The following is a 21,789-nucleotide window of genomic DNA, read 5'->3' as shown; positions in this document are numbered from 1 at the left end:
GGGGCGGGAGGCGGCACGCGGGGTGGGGAGCGGTGTGCGGGGCAGTGTCCCGGCAGCGCCGCCTCGGCACGGCTCTGGGCTCTCCTCCCTCCGGCCGCATCGTTGGTCTCCGTTTAGAAGGCACTATTATGAACAGCTTAGCTGCTCTGTGTGGTTTGTTTCTTGAGGTGACTTGTTCAATGGGATGCCAGCAAGTTGTTCTTTATTTACATTAATGCATGCTATTAGTCTCTAATGGACCATGAAGTCACGAGGTGGCCTGGTCTGTCGTGAAGTAATTGCACTCTAAAGAAAACTGAAGCAAATGATTGATTACATCTTGCACACATACACACACACAGAGCCATCGGTCCATCCGCAACAAAACCCAGAGCGCTCTGCTGCTGCTTTGCCACGATGCAACTTCTGTGGGGAGAGAGTGCTACAACTGCATCGCGAGACAGCGGTTGTCTGTCTTGTACAGCGCGTCTTTCCAGACATTACACTCACTGCCATTTATTATGGGTCATTGGGGAAAAAATGCTTGTTGCGATCTGGTGAAATCATCCCTGGCTGCAGAGGTTTGGTTTGCTGGGGCCGGGCTCTTCTCTGGCATGATGGAAGCCGGAGAAGCTTTACCCAGGTTTGGCAGCAGCCGCGGTGGCGTGGGCAGGGGGGACGGGAATTCGCAGCTTGTTTATGTTCCCAGTGTTGATGTAAAATTCCCTTAAAATCTACTGCAAAGCCGACACCCCTATTACACATGTGCTCTCGGGTCTTCTACAACCAACACAGAGTCAACAGCCTTTATCCAAAATGGGATTTTCCTCTGCTGTCTTTCAGAGTGAGGTAATTGGAAGTTGCCAGGGAATTAAGAGCCAGATAAGCCATATTGCTGTTTTGTTGTGTTGACCCAAGTAAAAGTGGAAGGCTTGGGCATTTTGTTTTGGTTTTCCCCATGTTCCATAATTGTCCTAATCTTTTCTGATGTCCTGAACAGTCCAAAAATCCACACAGAGCCTTGTATAATGGCTTTAAAAAAAGGTTTTTATCTTTTTCTTGACCCATCAGCTTAAGAACTGCCTGCTTTTTAATGGATTTTCTCCCTCACTAAATTGAATGGATCGTCCCTCATTATCATTTAAATAGAAGCCTCACTCCCTGTGAACATGGAAAATTTGAATGTGGTAGTAGAGCTGTGATAATTTGCAATATTCGGAAGGTGGGGGCAGGCGGCAGAGTGCAGAACTGCTGAATGTAATTGTCATGGATTCTCAATTTTGTTGCCACAAGATGGGAAAATAGACTAATAATTGTCTTCCAACCCTAGTAGAATAGTTGCCCTAGTTAGCTGAAGCTAACACTCTAATTGTCATGGGGGCACCGAGATGAATGAGGATGTATGCAGGGCACAGCCAGGGCTAAATTGAGTGATATACTAAGGCAAAGAGCAAATTGGCAATTATTGGCCCAGCTGAAAAGGTTGGCAGGTGTGCTGCTTTCTCACGAGCCCTTAGGGGGAAATTGGAAATATAAAATATCGACCATAAATACTCGCTGATTAGGAAATATGTTGCAAGAGGTGCTGGCCACTTAGGAGTCAAAACTCTCCTTTCCAAGGGATCGACTTCACGGCGCATAAACCAGCAGGAGCTGCTACCGAGTTGTTGAGAGCTTTTCCTCTCGCCCCTCGTCCCCCAGGCCATCTTTGCCAGTTTTCGATCATCCCATCCTCAGATGTTTGTTTGTTATTCTTTAAATATAAAAAATGAAAAACAGTCTTGAAGGAAATGCGGAGATTTTCCTCTCTGTAAATGTTCTTTGATAAGTGTTTAGCGTATTGTATAACTAGATATAAAATTCTCTCTCTGGCAGATGAATACAGAATAAGTTCTGTGATTTCTGATTCAGACAGCCCACTGTGATCTGCCTTTCTTTGTGTGCCGTCACAGGCACCATCTGCCCCTTCGCTCCCCCCTTCTGTCTCACAGTCCCCCGGGGCAGGGGGATTAAAGCAGCAGCAGCAGGGTGCGGGGCCGCAGGGCCCTCACCTGGGCCTCGGGCTGCAGTCCCTGGCCACGTCCACCATCAGTGAGCCTCTGAAGTGACAGCTGGACCATGGCAGCTCCACCTCCGAACCTGGGCACACGCGGAACACCTGGTGTTGGCTCCAGACCCTCACCACACTCTGTACTTTCATCTTTGTGTTGCTCAAAATACCAAATGCTTGCATGGAAGCTGATGCAGCAGCAATTATGAGCGGAGTTGTAATGACTTGCATGAAGCTTCAGGTAGCAAAGCACAGCTAGGAAGAAGGAAAGTCTGGAGAAGGTGAAGCTGGCCGAAGGGTGATGGTTCGAGTGGCAGCAGCACTCATGCGTGTTCTGTGTGTTTTGGAGATGTGAGGTCTTTTCACGGTGTTCCTGGCCTGCTGGACACCCGTCGCTCATTCCTGGTCAGCAACCATCTTTCCTTCTGCTGGCTGTGCCCATCAAGCTGTAGGAGTTGAAGTGTCTTGGTTCAAAACTGTTCTGCAGCTTATCAAGCTGTTTGCAGATCTTTAGTCCTTGTGTAGTTTGATATCTTACTGAACTGGTTTTGCAGTATTTCCAAGCATAACCCGCTTTGTTTATCCAACATAATAAAATAGTTGAATTAAAGAAGGAACACATTCAAGTTTTGCATTTCATCCAGGATCATTCATCATGTATTGTGGTTATCTTGTCAGGTCCTCGTTTCTAATCTAAATGAGCATCAGATGCACTCTGTGACCTTTGCCAGGTCAGCTGAACTCGTGTGAACAGGCACAAGTGTGGCTATGGAAATCAGTTGTGTGAAGAGATTCTGTGTTAAGGTCTGGGATATCTTCTGCCCTTGCCCCTTTTTCCCCTCCTCCCCAGTTACTCCTCTCATTACAAGACGTTGGAGTTTCGAAGGGGAGCTGCTTGGAAAGGAGTAGCGGATTTCTCCAGTATTCCAAGCTGAACCAATATTCTGTTGCTGAACATTCTCTAAATGCCCAAGTGAACATGCGTAGCTCCTCGTGCCTCAGTCCTGCCCGACTGCGCGCTGGGGTCACCGAGAAGCCGTGTAAGACTGGTACAGCTGGGCGTTCAGCTGAACCAATGCCATAAAACATAATTAAAAATCAGTTCTCTTCGTAGTATTGATTAACTCTGCTGAGTCTTAAACAACCACATCAGGCTCATGGCATTTGGGCCTGTGATTCAACAAGGCCAGATTAGGCACTAAACAGGAGAGAAGTGAATACTAAAAACGAGAGCTAACTTTATGGTTGTGATGCCATCACCTGCTTTTGTTTAATCCCCCTATAGTTAGTTCGTATATCAGAGATCCAAGTTGAAACCTGCCTGACCCATTGAGAGTGAGTAATTGGCTTGAGGTGCCCTATTACCATTACCCTATTACCATTACCTATTACATTATTACTGGATATTAACCCCCTTCCTGTTGTCTTTCTAGTTCAATAAATAATCCAGTGGCTCTAAGGAACTGAACAGAGGGTGATTGTGTTGATTTCCTTGCATGGTGAGACAGTGGAAGGCTACGCGTTCCTTTATGCAAGGGAAATAACTTTTCATGTCAGTTTAATAGACGATTTTGGAAAACCCGCTGAAGCTTATTGGTGAGATTTTGTCATGATTTTCTTGTCTAAATTGCAATCATAGTGTTTATCAGGAATAAAGGAAGAAGTCTGTGAAATCCAGTGGCAGCTTGCAGTGTAACTCGGGCTCTCAAGGACACTGTGGGGATAGTAGAGTCTTTCAACAGGAAGACTTTGTCTTTGCTGCCAGAAAGGTGTAGCTTTTTTATATCCCCTGTAATTAACACAAGAGCTGTCCCAGGGTAGAAATAATTCACTCTGTGACGTAACTGAAATGTCTTGTCTGTGCTGCCTGGTTTTGTTTTTAACCTTGGGCTTAAAAGGAACCAAAAATCTTTAGTTGTAAAAGAGCACATCATCTGCAAAATATTATAAGCCATTTATCTTTATGCACAAATGCCATCTAGCCCTGTAGTTCCACTTATGCGTCATTAAATGCACAGACCACACTCATTTTGCCCCTAACTAGTAACAGTCTCTCTTAGAGAGTCCAGAGCATTCCAGATGGAGCTGGTGGAGGCCCAGGAGGCAGCAGAGCGGGTGCTCAGCCCCCTGGCCTGGGGTCGCCCCGCAGCTGCGGCGCCCGCGCGGGCTCGGTGGCCGTGTGTGCCGGGCCGGCACCGCCGCGTCCTGCGGGCACGCTGCCCTCCCCACCTCCGCTCCTTCTGCAGGGTGGGGGTTGCAGGCGGGAAGGGCTTTGGCAAGACGTGCTGTGGCGGCGGCTCCGGTGTCTGCGGAGGGCTGGCCAGGTGGGGCCACCGCCCTCCGAACCGAACCGTGCTGGGCCTCTCCTGCCGGCGACGTTCCCTTGGGGCAGCGGGTGCAACCGGCGCTTGGGTCTGGCCTGGGGCAGTGGGGCGCTGGGTTGGGTTTTGGTCTCGGATGAACCAGAGCTGCCAGGGAGGTGGTGTGCAGCACTAACATGGGTGTGGCTAGCTGGTACCGCAGTGACCACCGTACCCTGCTGCTTCGGGTACCTTTGGACAGGAGAAAATTGACCAAAATAGCAATAGACTATTTAGAGAATAAGAATGTTATGAAAGCCCTTCCTGTAAGTGCCCCTGTCCTGCAGGTAAGAGCCTCTCTAAATCTGTCCTGCTGAGGATCTGCCCCAGGAACTGCTCTGGCCAGGCAAGCGCTCATTTATAGCCAAAGGTTTCTTCAGCTTTGGGCAGGTGCCAAGTTGAACTTCCACTAAGATTTCTTATATTTGCAGCCACAATTGATTACTTTTCTCATTATTTGATCTTGATATAGAGACATATGGATTGAGCTACGTTGATATCAACCCTCCAAGATTATTTTCTTTAGGAACATCCGTCACAGTTGCACTCAAACCGTTCTGCTCTGGCACTCGTAGCTGACGTTAGCTGGGGCTGTCGAAGCTTCCGCACGTGGCAGTGGGTACGGATCCTCCTGAGGAGCCCGCGGTGCTCCCCGCTAACCAAACAGCAATAGCGGCTTGTTAGGTGTGCAGAAAAACGCACGCAAGCAGCCCCGGAGAGGGTGGGACACGGCTGTGCGTAAAGCTGATTGTTGGAAAGGATTTTATGAGTTGGATCCAGAGTGTTCACTAGTTACTAACTTTACACATGCAATAAAAATGCGGGGCCAGGGGGAGGTGGAGGACACCGCACGGATGAGCAATGCTTTTTCCCTATGATTTCCAGGAAATGTAACATTAAAACTTGGAGGAAGAAGTTATTAGATGCTAGAGCAATTTGCCATTCAGTTTTAATTATTTCTGATGTAACACTTTTATTCAGCAAGTGTTTTTATTGTGTTCTACTCAGTGGTTTTAAATCAGTGGTCTGCAGACTCCTGGGGTTCTTGGACAGCTTCAGATGCTTGAAAATTATCTAAGAAAAGCAGGTCTTTTGTAAGAGTGTTTCAGTTCGGTGACCCGGGGTCTGCTCCCTCCCAGGATGATATTTTGGGTGCGCCCAAGACTCCAAGGGCCGGGTGTAAGGGCCGTGCAGGGCTGGGTGTAAGGGCCGTGCAGGGCCGGGTGTAAGGGCCGTGCAGGGCTGGGTGTAAGGGCCGTGCAGCGCCGGGAGTAAGGGCTGTGCAGAGCCGGGTAAGGGCCGTGCAGTGCAGAGATGGGTGTAAGGGCCGTGCAGAGCTGGGTGTAAGGGCCGTGCAGCGCCGGGTGTAAGGGCCGTGCAGGGCTGGGTGTAAGGGCCGTGCAGAGCTGGGTGTAAGGGCCGTGCAGAGCTGGGTGTAAGGGCCGTGCAGCGCCGGGTGTAAGGGCCGTGCAGCGCCGGGTGTAAGGGCCGTGCAGCGCCGGGTAAGGGCCGTGCAGGCCCGGGTGTAAGGGCCGTGCAGGCCCGGGTGTAAGGGCCGTGCAGCGCCGGGTGTAAGGGCCGTGCAGAGCCGGGTAAGGGCCGTGCAGTGCAGAGCTGGGTGTAAGGGCCGTGCAGAGCTGGGTGTAAGGGCCGTGCAGGGCCGGGTGTAAGGGCCGTGCAGGGCTGGGTGTAAGGGCCGTGCAGGGCCGGGTGTAAGGGCCGTGCAGCACTGTGCCGCAGCTTTCCTGCTGTCTGGCACCCCGGGCCGGCGGGGAGGGGTGAATGGGGAGCGCCCTTGCTCCAGCAGCGCACTCGTGTAACGGTTGGGCACTGCTGTTGTCTCTCCCTCGCTCTGGAAGCTTTCCTGCACACGACTGGACTGGCGAATTGCCTCTCTGGTGTCTGGGGTGGTCGCAAGAGAGCAGGGCAGAGCGGCAAGAGAAGCGCGTCGTCCATCGAGTGCAGGCTTCTGGAAGGCTTTCTGCATGTGTCTGGGGACCTTCTGATGAATAGGTTTGCAAACTGGTAGCACAAAGGAACTGTTATCTTACTGGTGGAAAACTACAAGTATTCGCAGTAGCCTGTGATCATTGTGTATCAATCTCTATGGGGGCATCTTGCTCTTGTGGTGATAAGGTAACACGGTAACTTGTGGCAGTGCAGCGGACCGGAGCAATCCTCAGCCGGCAACAGGGTGCGATTTTTGTTCAGGTTTTGGTACCCGCTAGAACATACGTCTTGGAAACGGGACTGCTGAGACTCCCTGAATCTTATTTAATAAAATCACATAGTGAGGGCGTCATGATTATAAATCACACTTGTAAATTGGCCTGCAGTGTGCTTGCTGGGTCATGCGGTGTCATGTGCCACCGCTGGTCCCCGTTTCTTTTTAATTTCCGAAGAGAAGGCGTATAGCAGCAGCTGGAGATAGATGTGGAATTCATTTGGCTGTTTGGAGAAAGCCGCTGCCAGTGAAAACCGGCAGCTCAGCAGCCTTGGGTTGTAGGGAGGGAAAAGGCATCCAAGTGACTGGAGATAGTGTAATGAAAAGAAAAAGAAGCAAATGACTTGGCAGCATGTGAAAAGCGGTAAGGATGTGGTAGAGAAAGGAGCAGGAGGAGCTGAAATGAAGAGTAGGAGTAAACAGTGTAATTTAACTTACTCAAAAGGGACAGAATGCTTATTAAAGCTCTGAGAGATGATAAATTAGTGCTTTGCTGCTATTGTTGTTTCAGATAGAGTTGTCATTTGTAACACTGCAGCAGTGAGAGCTGGAGGCTTTGGAGGGGAATGGGAAGTGGGATATATGGTTACATGACTGAACGATGGAGTGAACGAGGCAAAATGTGCAGCTGCGATCCAGGAGAGCATCCTTGCACACGCGTGCTGTTCCGTGGCAGCTGCCGTGGCTTGCTGGACGGGGACAGCTCGCGCGCTGCTGCTCTGCAGGTGTGTGCACGCCGAGGGCTCTTACGCAGCTGGGGGTGCTGCTGAACCCCTGCTCTGCTTGGGAAACCTCGTCTGAAATAGCCCCGGAGCCCTCACCTGGAAAGGCTCTTTGGCTGTTGCTCCTGTGGCGGCAGAATGTCAGATCGTCGTCCGCAGAATGTCAGATCGTCATTCGCAGAATGTCAGATCGTCATTCGAGGCGCTCTGGTTGTGAAGTTTTCCCCTAAGGAATATGGGGCTGGGGGAGGGAATTGCAAAATGATTCTTATCTTACTTTACACAGAATCTCTTGCATTACTTACTGTGGCATATTGTTTCCTCCCACAGAGTTCTGCTCAATCGCTTTCAGGAAGAGGCTACTCCGTAAGTTATTTTACAGCTATTTTTTTCACTTCTGTTGATGTTGATTGCAGAGGTTTACAGCACCTATTGCATATCCACTGACGTGAAAGAAATGCAGAACATGCAAGATGAAGTTGGAGTACAGGACTGTCATGGACCTGGCAGGGGCGTGCGCTGACGCATGGGAGCGCACTGAGAGTTTGGGGGCTTCTTCAATTTGATTTTATACTTCTAGGCAGGGGTTTGTTGTTTTATAGTGCATTACAGCTAGATAGTTACCTCCTGAGAATTAAACGATGTAAGTGGGAAGGGTTTTCCACACCGGTGGGAGATGCTTCCCTCTTCCCCTCCCTTCCCCATTTAGGTTTTCATTCGTGCGCTAAATGCAAGAATCAAAGACAAATGTTACTGCATTTTAAGAACTGGGACCCTTACCAGTGTGAACCAGAAAGGTCAATATTCTCTTATTTACAAGCTCTGAGTTACGAAACATGGCCCTTGTTTTCAAAGGAGGGTGCTGCTGGTCGTTTCTTCACAGGAGTGCCGCGGGCACCCGTGTTCTAGGGCTGCGCGACAGGGCCAGGACACGTCTGCAGTGTCACAGTGATGTTTGCTTGACCGTTTCTGTTCACATGTTTCTTATTTGTATGTGCAATAGTGACATTTCTTCCTGTAGAGGTGGAATATTTGTTTCTTTTGGGTGCCTTTGCTCAGCTGTCCCAAAAGACATGCATAGAGACGTTATTGTATATATTAATAAGGAAATAGGAGAGGGTGTGAGCGGCTTAGCAATGTCAACATGAAAATTCCTGGAATCACATTTTATCTGTCATAACGAATGTATGGTGTGTAGGTATGTTATGGCACCCTGGTTGTTCATGGATACCCTCATTGCCAGCGCAAAGGTTGCACATGAAGGCGTAGGCTGATCTTGTGTGAAACCTGAACAAGAGTGTCTCGGTCCAGCTGACAGTTCCTGCCTACGCATACTGACAATAATTGCTGTTTTCGTGACCTCTGCCAGGATAAAGTCTTGCCTTGTAGGTAAATGGTCCCAAACTCTGTTTCTGACCAAGAGCTATAACTGCTCATTTTACATAAACCAGAACAAGGGTGGATTTTATGTACATCAGGAAGTTGATGTGGAGACCTGGTACATATTTTTGTTTGGTGTGGTTTTGATAATGACATGAATGATTTTCTTTCAATAATTGATATTGTATGATTAGAGTTGTATGATGGAACCCGTGAGCTCCCACCTGGTGTGTGCACACTGAAAACATTGCTAGGCCGTGCAGGATTTATGGTCTGATTTCATAGTGACACTGGCTCGTGCTATCATACATATCAGGAATTCATAATACAAGACTAAGTATGGTTTAATCATAAAGCTGTTACAAAATAACATATGACTTGAGAAGTCTTACGTCTCCTAAGTTATTTCCTGTCTAAATCTTCCGGCACCCAAGGTGAGTATCGTGACTTCACTGAGTGACGAGAGGTCTGCTGTGGGACCGGCCGAGCGCCCCGGGCTGCGCTGGGCTGCTGCGGGCCGCTGCTGCACGTTCTCGTTGGCGGTACAGCGCCACGCGTGCCCCTGGCACCGCCTAAATAGTAATGAGTCATCTTCACAGGTTTTATGGCTGAGGGCATGGTTTGGGAATTAAACAATTTCCCACTGGCTGTAACATAGGTTGTGAAATCTTAACGGAAAAAGGCCAAACAATTCTTTTTAGAGTCTCAAGGCAATAAATCATAGGACTGTTTTCCTCCATTGCTGGCTGTTAAGAAATTTACTTTTGTCTCTCAGATAAATGATTTTCAGAAAATTTCTAGCTCGTTCTCGGTGCGTATGTGGGGACAAGGTTCTTTCATTTAGCCAACCCATAACTTCTCAAGGGAGGTAAGAGCTTCCTGCGTGCCAAGGCAGGATTTTGAGATCGTGAGCAGCATGAGCCAGGGTCGCTTTTCCTTATGGGTTGTCATTTTCCCTATTAAACTGCCTTCTGGCTCGCCATGCACCAGCTGTCGAGGCTGACCGCGTCCCTCAGCCCCCGATGCTGCTCCTCATTGAGCGTTAGGCAGAGATGCCCCTTCCAGCACTGCCAGACCCAAAGCTGCGCTGGAACCTGATGCTCCCAGGTGGAGCAGCGTGTTCAAGACAACTGGACAGCAGGGGTTGTCCGTACTGTCTTGTAGCAGTTTTTATTTTCTCATGAAGCCAGCTGTATATGATATGCCAAGTCAGTGTTTTGGCTGTTTACATCAAATAGGTGGTTTGCCAGACATGGTGAGAGCACAATAAAAGCCCGTGCTGGCAGGAGGCAGGACCGAGACGCCGTTCTGGTGCTGAGTGCTCCTCCTGCTGTCTGCACGGCCTGTGTCGCACAATCATGATCTATATCATTACTCGGTGAAGTTCTTGTGCTGAGTTTCATAAGCAGCTGTTTAAATACCACAATTTTGTGCGCGTTCATTTTTAATTAGCTCATTTTGAATCTGCATGCTTCACCATTCACTGTGCCCTTGCAGAGATGTTGGCTTTGAGAAGCATTTGTAGAAAATGCACCTTTTTAAGGAAACGTGCATTTGCAGAAAGAGGGCTTAAACCCAGGACTAATGACGCACAAAGAATCCCGATCCGAGCCCACGTGGAGGCAGGCGAGCGGGGCCTGGCCGGCAGGTGCGGCCCCGCAGACCCGTGCTGTGCGGACCCGCAGCCCCGCTGTGTGCGGCCCCGCAGACCCGCTGTGTGCGGCCCCGCAGACCCGCTGTGTGCGGCCCCGCAGACCCGTGCTGTGCGGCCCCGCAGACCCGTGCTGTGCGGCCCCGCAGACCCGTGCTGTGCGGCCCCGCAGACCCGTGCTGTGCGGACCCGCAGACCCGCCGTGTGCGGACCCGCAGACCCGTGCTGTGCGGACCCGCAGACCCGTGCTGTGCGGCCCCGCAGACCCGTGCTGTGCGGACCCGCAGACCCGTGCTGTGCGGACCCGCAGACCCGCCGTGTGCGGACCCGCAGACCCGTGCTGTGCGGACCCGCAGACCCTCTGTGTGCGCTGCACACTGTGCAGCTGCGGGGCCAGGAAACTAATGCAAGTGTCCAAATAACTCCAGAGTGTTGGATATTGCAACAGCTTCATTGACTTCAGGCTTTCCATAGAACTTTAAGTGCCTAAATAAGGACTGTGCTTGAAATAACTTTGTGGAATTCGGGTCTCATTGAAATTACCAAATAAACTCTGGTTAACTTCAGTGGCAACTAGGTTTAGTTTCTGCACTTGAGAATTGTAGCCTCAGAAATAGTGTTAACAGTGTCTTGGCACGTAGTTCCACAGTCTCGCTGTAGATATTGCAGACAAAATTTCTGATAAATCTATTTCCCAGCATGGCATTTACTTTTACTTGGATAGCATGAGACATATCCGTGTCTGTACTGTTTCTGCGAGCTCCTTATCTCATCAGTAGCATGTGTTTCACATCCTTATCTTATTAAACGTATACTTCCGCCGTGCTGAGAAGTAGAATGCTGGTTTGTTTATGGAGGTTACTATCTTATTCCCTTTATGACTTGATCGCTACATATGTGTGATAAACTACTGCAGCCATTTGTCTCACTTCCTGCACACGCAGATGAGATCAGTGATGGTAGAGAGGTCCGCCTGTCCTCTGAGCAGGCAAGACAGATTTCGGTAACAGGATGAGAGGCCTGGCTGCCTGAAAATGCACTGATTTGTTAAAAAGTAGGACTTAACGTGGGTAGAAAGTAGTTACAAAGGTAAGATCAGTATATACAGTTTGTTATTAATGGCTAAAAAGTTGCCACTGTTTATAACATTGAGCACATCATGTCGTTGTCCCCAGATCAGGGCTCTTTACAATGTGGACAGACCCAAACTGCAGCTGAACTTGACTCGGTTTTGTAGAGAGCACAGAAAAGGACAGAACTGGGAATATGTGGTAGCTTGAAAAAACAAACAAAAAACTTCTTCCAATAAACGGTCTGGTTTATTTACAGAGCATCTGTGCAGCTGTTGCTGTTCTGGAATGGAAGGGCTAAAATGTGGGAGTGAATAAAGGAATAAACTTGAAAGCATATGGCAAATGGAGAGCCAGCGAACCAGCCCATGTGAGTGCACATCAGAGCAGACGTGCGGGGGATGAGATGGCTTTGTTTGGTTTTATTTGTTCTTGGAGGATTTTATTTTTTAGTGCAAACAGTAACATGCACTTGGCAACAGCAGCAGCTGATTTTTATTCTGAGCTTCTGTAAAATATCAAAGTCTTTGCAGCCCAGTCAAATCCCTGGCAGCTCATCAAATTCTGTTGATTTTACATCTTCCTTGTTGAGCGCCGGAAACCAGCGTCTCCGATAACTCAGACTGCGGCCCGGGGATGGAAAGAAACGTGCAAAACACCAGAAGGCTGGAGAGATACTTGGGTCATCCAGAGTCAGCTCAGCGCTGTCTGCAGCCTTCTTTCCTTCTGCTCGGTGGTGGAGCCCGAGAGCAAGTACCTCGCGGCGCAGGCGCAGCGGGACCCTGCGCTGGTGCGGGAAGCACAGGGCACTCCAGCTCCCCGGGCCCCGCGGCGCCCTCTGCCTGCGCCCACGTCTGCTCCTGCCCGACTGTTTCTCTCACATTATATTGCTGATTTTTAGAACTGGCTTTGCAGTTGCTATGATGATCTTCCCAGCCTTCCAGGACTCCTGTGCTGTGTCCTTGATGTTGCTGTCCAGGGCTGTTGCCCAGCACAGCTGCCCCTCTGGGTCCTGTGAGCTCCCACCCTGCGGGCACAGCACGGCCTGGGCTGGGACTCAGCCCGCGTGTCGTCCAGCACAGCGAGCTCGGTGGCAGGGAGGACAGATATGAATGATTGCGCTAGGCGATCATCAGCCCAGGAACCGCGGCTCTCTGCAGGTTTTTATACCCTCGTATGCCCTGTAAAGCTCTTTTCGCGGCCTGTTTCAGTCTTGTGCCAGCTCGGTGCAGTTCTGTGAAACCCCGGAGCAGATGGTCCCCGCTAAGGAGGCTGTTCCCGTGCCAGAAACCCTCGGTGTGTGCACAGGCAGGTTCCCTCTCTTAGTGTAATGGGCACAGAAGCTCGCTGGAGACCATGCCAGCAGCATTCCTGATCCACTCTGCATTTCAGGGATGTTCTTGTGCTCTTGGGCTGGGGACCAAACTGTCATACTTGGAAAAGCACCTTCAGCAGTGTCTTATCTGTGCAGAGCTTAAGTCAGTACCACTTCCTGCAGGGGGCATGGTGCAAACCCCCGGGTGATGAAACCTTGCCGTCTTTGAGGCTGCCATGGAGGATCTGGTGTCCCTAGAAGGATGAATTTCTACATAAAGATCAGCAAGTTATTGCTACAAAGCATGTCATACTTGCTTGGGAATTCCTGAGCGCACTTGAGCTCGCGGCTGTGCACACACGCTCGGTGACCAGAGACAAACTTGAATTGTAACTAATGGGGCTTATCCACCTGCTGATCTGTCACACACTGGTGACAAATCTCTCTGTAGAAAGGCAACATTTCTTAGCTGGGCTGGCAGATTCATCCTATTTTAGGACCTCTGATAAATTAGCATTTTTCTGTGCCAAAAATCAATTTTGGAAGCAGGGTTCTTGTTATGAATCTAAAACTCCTTGAGCTGGAGCCAAAGTTAAATGATAAAAGTGAATTTAATATGTATTTCCCACACTAGTGTGCCTGTAGGCTGGCAACGTGAGCAAGAGGTTCTGAACTAGATTTATGAACAGGGGAGTAATAATTCCAAAATAAGTGTCAGTCTCATTTTGCCATGATGCCAAGTGGAAGAGAGGGACTGTAATTGTCTTTTTCTTCTGGACAAGAAAAAAAATGGCAGATAGGTCCCGTTCAGGTGGAGTGATACTCTGTCTTTGAAGACAGATACTCAGAAAGAGAAAATAAAAAGGGACTATAATAAAAGTGTTGTGGCCTGTAAGAGCAATGACAGTACAAATGATTTAAAAAATAGAAAAAAAAATAATAATATATAATAGAAACATAAAGGATTTCGAAAGGAGTTCTCCCTCTAAGCAGGAATTTTAGAGAGCCAGGAATGTGATGGTAGGTGTCAGTCCCAAGCATTGAACTTCTGCTGGTTTTGTTTTCACATGTTCTTAAATAGCCTCACTTTATGAGAACTGTCGCCGTGTTTGAATTCACCTGGACAGGCTGAGTTGAGTGGCCGAGGAGCCGGGTCGCGTGCGTGCCGGGCGGGCGGTGCCGGGCGGTGCCGGGCGGTGCTGGGCGGGCGGTGCCGGGCGGTGCCGGGTGGGCGGTGCCGGGCGGTGCCGGGCAGTGCCGGGCGGGCGGTGCCGGGCGGTGCCGGGAGCCCGCCCTGGGTCCCGCGCACCATCCGTGACCCGGCAGCTCAGATGCCGTTGAGCGGTTAGTGCATATCTTATCCCAGATGCGTGGGAGCTCTTGAGGGTTTTTGAGATGTCCCGTGGAAGAGTAAGCAGAAGTACAAACATAAATAAACTACATACTTCAGTTCTACAAGCACTGAAGTCCATGAACTTCCTTACAACACATTTTCCTTTAGAAGTTCCCTCTTCTGAAAGTCTGTTTCTTCTTAGATGACCTCTGCTTTTAATTAGGATGAAGAGTCCCATAGATTTTTGCTCATCTCCGCAGCCATAAGCACAAAGGGCTCTCTGGCTGGATGTCACGCTGCCTGAACCAGGGGCCTTGGCAGAGGCTGCTCCGGCCGCTCCCGGCGCAGCCATCCAGCTGCGATGTCCCTTTGTCCCCACCGTGTCCCTTTGTCCCCACCGTGTCCCTTTGTCCCCACCGTGTCCCTTTGTCCCCGATGGAGCGGGATGAGATGATTCCGATTTCCGTAAAGCCCCCATCTGACACCATGAGCCCTTGTGAGCCCCTTGAGGGACGGGCCATACGACTTGTGTGTGATTTTTGCCCGTGTTCTCGGTCTCCCCAGCACTGCGGTCGGCTCAGCGCGGTGGGGGAACAGATCTCTAATCTGACTAGAAAGCTGCTGTTGTTATACAGACACATCCCCTGGAATTCCCAGTGCTCCTTGGCTTTTGGGCTAGGATAACTTCGCTGTCACTGGCCGTGCCCGCCAGAATGAAGCGCTGTCCTACATCCATCTTGAATTCTCCAGCCTGGAGAGGATTACATCCTGCTGAAGAGGAAAGGCAGGGGATTTTGAGACTATCTGGACCTTTCTGGTTAAGGCTGTCTGAGGCAGTTGTGTCACTTACATGCTGTAGCTTTCTTTTTGTAACAGGGCAAGATATTTGTTTGTCTGTCTCAGGTGTTTTCACGTTGGGACTCTCCTTACAATCCATTGCCGTGTTTGAACTGTCCTTCCTTCCCTTTACCAAAACCAACAAAAAGATGTTTAAAACAGATGGTTGATGAGAATGAGGGCTCCTCTGCCTGATGAGCACGGTGAGCAGAGGTTAAGTGTGGGGCCTCTTGGGGGATTTGCTTTTCTTCAATTCTCTGATAGTGTGGTGCAGTGAGAACTGACAGTGCTGGGGGCTCAGAGCTAGAGAAGGGGTCAGCATGGGGTGCTGGTGTTCGTCGTGCTGGCGCTGCAGTAGGTTCCTCAGAGGACAGTCACGGGGAACAGGGGCTCACACTCTCGTTTTATCTCATATCTCAGTATGCCCTTGCAGAATCCTGCACCCAAAACCACGAGGTGTCATTGGAGCAGCAGAGGAAATAACGGTGCCACTAACTCAGAGTGCTGGTATAGAATTAAGAGACTAAACACCTTTGTTTGCCTTAATAGTAGGTGAACAAGAAAGAAGAAGGAAAGAGTATCAAGTGCATCAACTTTGTGGGTGTACGTGGCATTAGAGAACACTGTCCGTCATCTTAAAGCATTATAAGATGTAAAATATTTAATTGTGCAGCTCAGTGGAATACCCTGTTGTACTTGCACTCAGGGTCTGATTGCTTATCAGTCCCAAAGTGGTTTTCCCTGTGTTAAACTGCAATGAAATAAACTGGTCCAGAGAGAGCAGGTTATCTGGGTTGCTGATAAAACCACTCGCTGCACATCCAGAATGTAAGGAAGGTTTCCCATAGGTTGCTGGTCTTTGCTCAGTTTCATCTCTTGCATTTTTCCCTTGTTTCTGTATTTTGTTTTTAACTGGGAGATGTTATTAAAGGCTAGAGAGAGAGATCTTCAGTTTCTTCTCTGTCCTAACAGAAGACAAAGATGCACCTTTAATTTAACAAAACAACAGGTGCAATCCTAAGTCAGATCTCACACCAAAGGAAGCTTTTGTAACATGCTGAAGGTGCAGTGGCTCTGCTGCAAGAGCTGCAAATGGGGGGTGGAATCTGCCGTAGGCTGAGGCTTTTCGTTCTCGCTCACGTTCCGGCCTGGCTGCAGCGCGGCTGGCTGCTCGAATGTCGGTTCGGGGGGCAGGCAGCGCTCGCCGTCCGGCGCTGCCAGAGCGTGGCCCTGCTCCTGCTGCCCGGTCTGCCCCGCGGGAGGCTGAGGAGCATCCCTGCTGGGGACACGGCGGTTCTCGTCACAGCGCTGCCTTTGCTGGGCGGGAGCATTCGATGGGAACCCTGTCCAGCCCTGTGAAATGTTCCTTGCGCAGGGTCACTTTTTCACGCTGCCATAGTGTTTCAGTGTCGTGGTTCTTGTGGTCAGCTCCAGCCCCTGTCACCGTGATTTGCTGGTAACGTTTCAGAAAGATGTCCTTTCTCCTTCTTGTAGCAAATAAATACATGAAAATGTAAGACTCCTCCTTACCTGATGCAAAATGATCACATGCCCTTCTGGCAAGCCAGGGAATGCAGGGTGAGGGCAGAGGTGTAGATGTTGTGCATAACTTGTGTGTGAGATTCGGGGTGGGAGGAAGCTCCCCCACCGTTTGGCAGCTGGTAAGGCCAAGATCCTCTGCTTTTCCTTGGCTCTTCGTTTTAGTAAATTGCTTCAGGGACGAGTGGTATAACTCTGAAATTCAGGTATTGCCATACACAAAAGTTGGTCATTGTAAGTCTTGTTTTAAAGCCCGTTGATCAATGAGGCTAATTTCATGGAGAAATGTTTAACTTCCCGTCCAGAATACCCAGCGTTTCAGCTTTTCAAGTGATTGTAGCTGTTCTCTCACTTTTCAGCTCTTCTCAGGTCAGGAACTCAAAGGCACTGCGGCTGAGTAAAACATCTGTTCATCTCCTTGAGCTCTGCTTTGTTTTTGTGGGACTTGCCTGTTTCTGCAGCACCTTCAGTTTCAGTGCTTTTTTAAAGTTTGGTTTACTAACCTGCTCTTGGAGCAGATAAAACCACCAAAGCTCATTTTAATTAGCCCCCCGGTCCATCCGGTGCGTGTGCACTGGCATCTTTGCCGTACAATGTACTTCCAATGAAAGGAATCAGTCTGCCACAGAGTCTTGTAACCTCGGGGTCAGTTTTGAGCTCAGAATTGCTTTTGATTATGTGTCTCAAAAAATAATGAAATAAATCCAGCAAGCACTGGTGGTCCTTACGTGGTGCTGAGTTAAACACGCGAGTGGTGTCACATCTGGATTTTAATGGAATTAACTGCTTTATTTAGAGATTCTTTTGAGATGCGTTACTGTGTTACTGGTTTGAATATTCAGAATTTGCAACGGGAATGATGGAAAGCTGGCGTACAGTTACACCGTTGTGGACACGTCTGCAGTGGTTTCTGCAGGAGTGTAGCCTGATTCATACCTTTACTGTCCGCATTTCATCTCTGTGCTATATGATGGATAAGACTTTGTGTGCTCGAACACTTGTGGCCTAGATCTGTAGTATCCTAAGGAATTTTCTTGCCTGATTAATTCACCATGTGTTCTCCAGAAAGCCTGGTGACGTTGGCAGCCCTTGAGAATCATGTCAGGACTGTGAGGATGCTGGGTGTTTGCAAACCTCAGTTCAGTTTTTTAGACTGGTACACAAGTAAGTTTTGGGTTTGACTGGGGAGCTGTTACGTGTATTGGCAGGTTATCTGGAGGTGGTCACGCTGGGTGCTGGGGTGGCTCATGCTGCCCTTGGAACCCGCTGGTCAGAGCGGATGGTTTTTGACGTGTAGCAGTCAGAGCGCTGTGGAGAGGGCCGGTGCAGGCTGCACCCTGTCTGCTTGGAAGCCACTCGACATAGTACTCTGACCAGCTGGTAATTGTCAAATCAAACCATTGTTACATTGAGGCAGGTCAAACATACACCTGTTTTAGAAGATTGCTGAAACTCTGTGGTCAGCTGCAGTGGTTAACTGCTGTATTTTGTCTTGTATCACATTCACTCTACAAGCAGCCAGAGCTGAGCAGGTGAAATCGTGACCGTTGTCTGTGGGGTTCCACACTTCCTTCAGTGGCAGAATGGGGTTCAGTATTATTTTTCTTCAAAATTATCCTTGGTGAACTTATTTCCATATATCATCAGATGATTGTGACCGCTATTGGAATTCTGAAAGTTGAGTCCCATGGAGTGACTAAAGCCACGTCCTCTGTCTTTCTGCCACCTAGTCAAGGACAGCAAATGGTGTCGGGGGGCAGTGTCTTCCTGACTGCACCAGGCGAAGGACCGGGACCGCAGGCTGTGGGCAGCAGCAGCATGAACAGATGTGAAGTTAAACTTAATGGAATACTTGTAATGAACCAAAGATTCAAAATTTGTTCTCGAAGTCACCCATTGAAAAGGCTTTGTAAGCATTTTTTGTAGCAAAATGCAAGCGGGTGTTGGCAAAAGCATGATTGTAAGGCTCATGATCCAGGTTAGATGAAACCTCCTCTTCAGGTTCACAGAACACACTTTCCCCACTCTACTCATGTCGCTCTTCCAAAGCTGCCCAACAGCGCCAAGGCCACGGAGGTCACTGCCTGAAGAGCAGAGGGCTGGCAGCTGGAGAGGGGGATACCCGGTGCAGTGCCCGAGGCCGAAGCGCCGCGTGCCTGGCAGGCACCGTGCCGCAGCGGGCGGAGCGGGCCGCGGATCAACTCTGAGCACCTTTCCCTGAGGACCTGCTGTTCCGAAGAGCCCTCATTTGGTTCGTTTCTAAGCAGCCAGGGAAGAGGGTGGGAGAGAGTAATAAATGGTCCCTTGAAAACAAGAGTCGGTCATACACGCCACATGACAGCCTAGACACCCGATTTAACTGCGGTTGCCTTCCTGCTGAAGATTCATTTCTAAGAGACTGTGAGAGCGCTCAAACAGGAAACTGCAACTTAACCAGACGGTTTCGATATCAGTGTGTTATCTGTGGTCATTCCCTTCAGCAGCTTGTGGCCAGCTTCTGGTTAGCAGAGAAAGATGCTTTGAGCTGAGCTGGCATCGGTTCCCAGCTCCTGAACCAGTCGAGTCGTGAGCCGTGCGGTCAGCTCAGCCCCGGCCGCGCTGGGGGTGGCGGGGACAGGACGGTGGAGATGCATCGAGTGGTTCAGACAGGAATAGCTTGGTTATCTGATGGTCACCCCAGAGGCTGATAAAGTTATGTGAGCTCTTTTCTGAGAAGACATCAAAAAAGCAGAAACTGTCGTCCCTAACCACCTGAAGAGTTTGTAACGTCAAGGGAAATTTTGCTTATCTTCAAAGCCTCAGAACTGTTAACCCGTTGCCCCGCTGCAGACCGCAGCGGCGCCTCAGCCTCGGGTGCACAGAACGAAGCTAGCAGACCATCGCGTGCGAAGCTCTGAAGGCTTATTGGGGAAACAGTGGAGCTCAGATCTTCCAAAATTACTTTGCCAATTCAAATTCGGAGGTGAACAGCTTGAAACATGTGAGAGGAACCAGTCTCTTCTGAGGGAGCATGCTCTGTGTCTTCAGAAAATCTGGCGTCTTTGAGGCTCTCGGGCTGTGTCAGGAGTTTGGGCTTGCAGAGTGGTGAGTCACTCTTCAAAGCATGGCCTGGTTGATGAGCCCGGACTAATCTGATGCCAAAATGATGGTGGCTGTGATGTGGGCTTGCAAATGTTAAAAAACAAAAGGTGGTCATATCCTTGGGACCACTTAGGGCACTTGTTTTGTTTTTGTCACATATTTGCTGAGCAAACCTCAGGATTAGAATGGACAAGCATCAGAGACAGACCTCGCGCAAGCGAGGTTTCAAATGGATACTTTCAGAGCGGCCTTGGGCAGGTTGCTCTGAGCCTCAGCGCCCGGGTTTCTCTAACCTGGAAGTGGGGCAGCGGGGCTGGGCTCTGCAGCCCCTCCTCGCCGCCCGCCTGTGGACGGAAGCAAGGGGGCCTGGGGCAGCGCGCCTCGCCCGTACCGCGCGTCGTCAGAGCGTCAGGCTGGATTTGCACAGTCCGATGGTGATTTGGAGCTGCGACGATCACCAGAGTGAAATCCCGCTTGTCCGTTGGGTTTGTTCAGGTTTTGAAGTGAAGCCCGTGTGTTTGTGGGCATGTGTCTGCACAGGAGGCGGTGAGGTGCTCCTGTCTGCTCACAGTGCTTGGCTCAGCCTGTCAGTGACAACCATAACAATCGGTGCCTTTTTGACTCAGAGCTATTTCCTTTGCTGGTGCAGATTATGTCTGGTATGCATAACGTGTTAATTTAACAAAGCAGTGCTTTTGATACAGCTTTAATTTTTTAACAACAGCTCGGAGGCAATGATGTACAGATTATATAGTGTCAGTTTCCCAATTAAAGTTTTACAGGAAAGTACTCTGGTTTTGCTGGAAGCCTGTGTTGAATTCTTCCTTCTGGCACTTGTACAAATGGAAACTGTGCTATTGCAAAGCATCCATTTGAAACCTTGAAATATTTATTGAGGCTTCATTGAATACTGAAACAGGAATCTTCCTGTAGGCTTGTTGATGTCTGTCATATGCATATATTTTGTAATTAAATGTCTGGAAGCCTGTGTGTGTGTGTGGTTGTTTTCTTGTGGTTTATTTTTTTTGCAGGTTTTGTTGTTGTTATGCTATTTTTCCTGAGAAATGTATTTAACACATCGCTTTTAAGAGTTCCTGTGAAACCTTATCCAAAGCAAGGCCACATCTTTGATGCAAAGCAATGAAGCTCCTATTAATTTTTGTGTAGAATGTCAAACCAGCAGCATAACGTGCCTGTTCAGAGGGTGAGGATGGAGAGTACCCGAAGGAACCAGAAGAAAACATTTCATTCTTAAAACGCCACCCACAAATTGGAAAACTTTGTATATGGAATTTGTTTTCTTTCCCTCTCTTTCCTCGTCTTCTTCCCAGTCCTTTGTCTTGAATGTCACCAGCTCATTGACTTTTGCTGTTGGTGTCGCCTGGAACCGCAGGGACTGACCGCATCCCGGGCTGCGTGCTGTGCGGGAAGGCCCGGGAGCCAGCGTGCGCTCCGGGACGGGGTCGTGTGCAGCGCGAGCTGGAGCTCAGCGGGCAGAGCCACGTCGCGCTGGCCTTGGACAGGACCCGGGGGCACCAGCCCCGGTGCCGCAGAAATGCCACCCTGAAGCTGCACAACCACGTGCCTGGAGGCGTGTGCCTGGTGTCCTGGTGACGCTCTGGCGGTAGCAGCCGCTGTGCGGTCCCACCAGAGGCACGTCCTGGCTCCAAGAGTCTCACCTGCCTGACGGTTGCACAATGACTGGAAGAACAGGAGTATCAGAAACCTGATTTAGATTAGCATGCAGCCTGCAGTAGCGTTAGTTACTGCCCGGATTTGCAAAGCAGCACGGTAGAATGAAGATCTCTGCAGTTGCATCTGAATCTCGCCATTAGCGAGGAAAGCGCAGCTGCGTTCACCGGCGAGCGAGCGCTCTGGGCCTGGCACGGCCCGGCAGGCTGCGGCTGGGCCGCCGCTCCTCTGCCTCCGGTGTGCCGAGAGCCTGGAGTGTTCTCTGCTGCCGGGGTGCCGGGGCGCCCGGCCCGCTTTGAACCCAAATCCTGCAGTCTCGCGTTCATCACATCCCCTGTTTTCTTTCTTTTGCCGTTTCTAACCCATCTCTTTGGATTGGTTCTACTGCTAGATAATTATGACTTTCATATCTACATCTTTTTCTCAAGCTCGGCAACATTATTTTTGGTCAGCTATTTAAGACTTATTTTTTTAAAACATATTGTGTAATATTTGTATATTTACATTTCAGGACAAACAAACAGTGCTATTTCTCACAGTACGTCATTCTTCAAAT

The 21,789-nt window shown here is 49.7% G+C and overlaps 1 protein-coding gene across 33 annotated transcripts in view; it reads left to right on the top strand.

Moving 5' to 3' along the window:
• FBRSL1 (fibrosin like 1) overlaps positions 1 to 21,789 on the top strand; it is a 463,266-nt gene that overhangs the window by 192,223 nt on the left and 249,254 nt on the right. For 25 of the 33 annotated variants that reach the window (XM_065033305.1, XM_065033312.1, XM_065033301.1 and 22 more), the window contains one exon: positions 7,666 to 7,701. The exons of the other annotated variants lie outside the window; for them this stretch is intronic. In XM_065033305.1, the coding sequence (XP_064889377.1) occupies positions 7,666 to 7,701 (36 nt within the window). The remainder of the gene's footprint in view (positions 1 to 7,665; positions 7,702 to 21,789) is intronic. 33 annotated transcript variants of the gene reach the window in all.

This window comes from Columba livia, chromosome 17 (genome assembly GCF_036013475.1).
Source record: "Columba livia isolate bColLiv1 breed racing homer chromosome 17, bColLiv1.pat.W.v2, whole genome shotgun sequence".
NCBI lineage: Eukaryota > Metazoa > Chordata > Aves > Columbiformes > Columbidae > Columba > Columba livia.
This window is presented reverse-complemented; position numbering and strand designations above follow the sequence as displayed.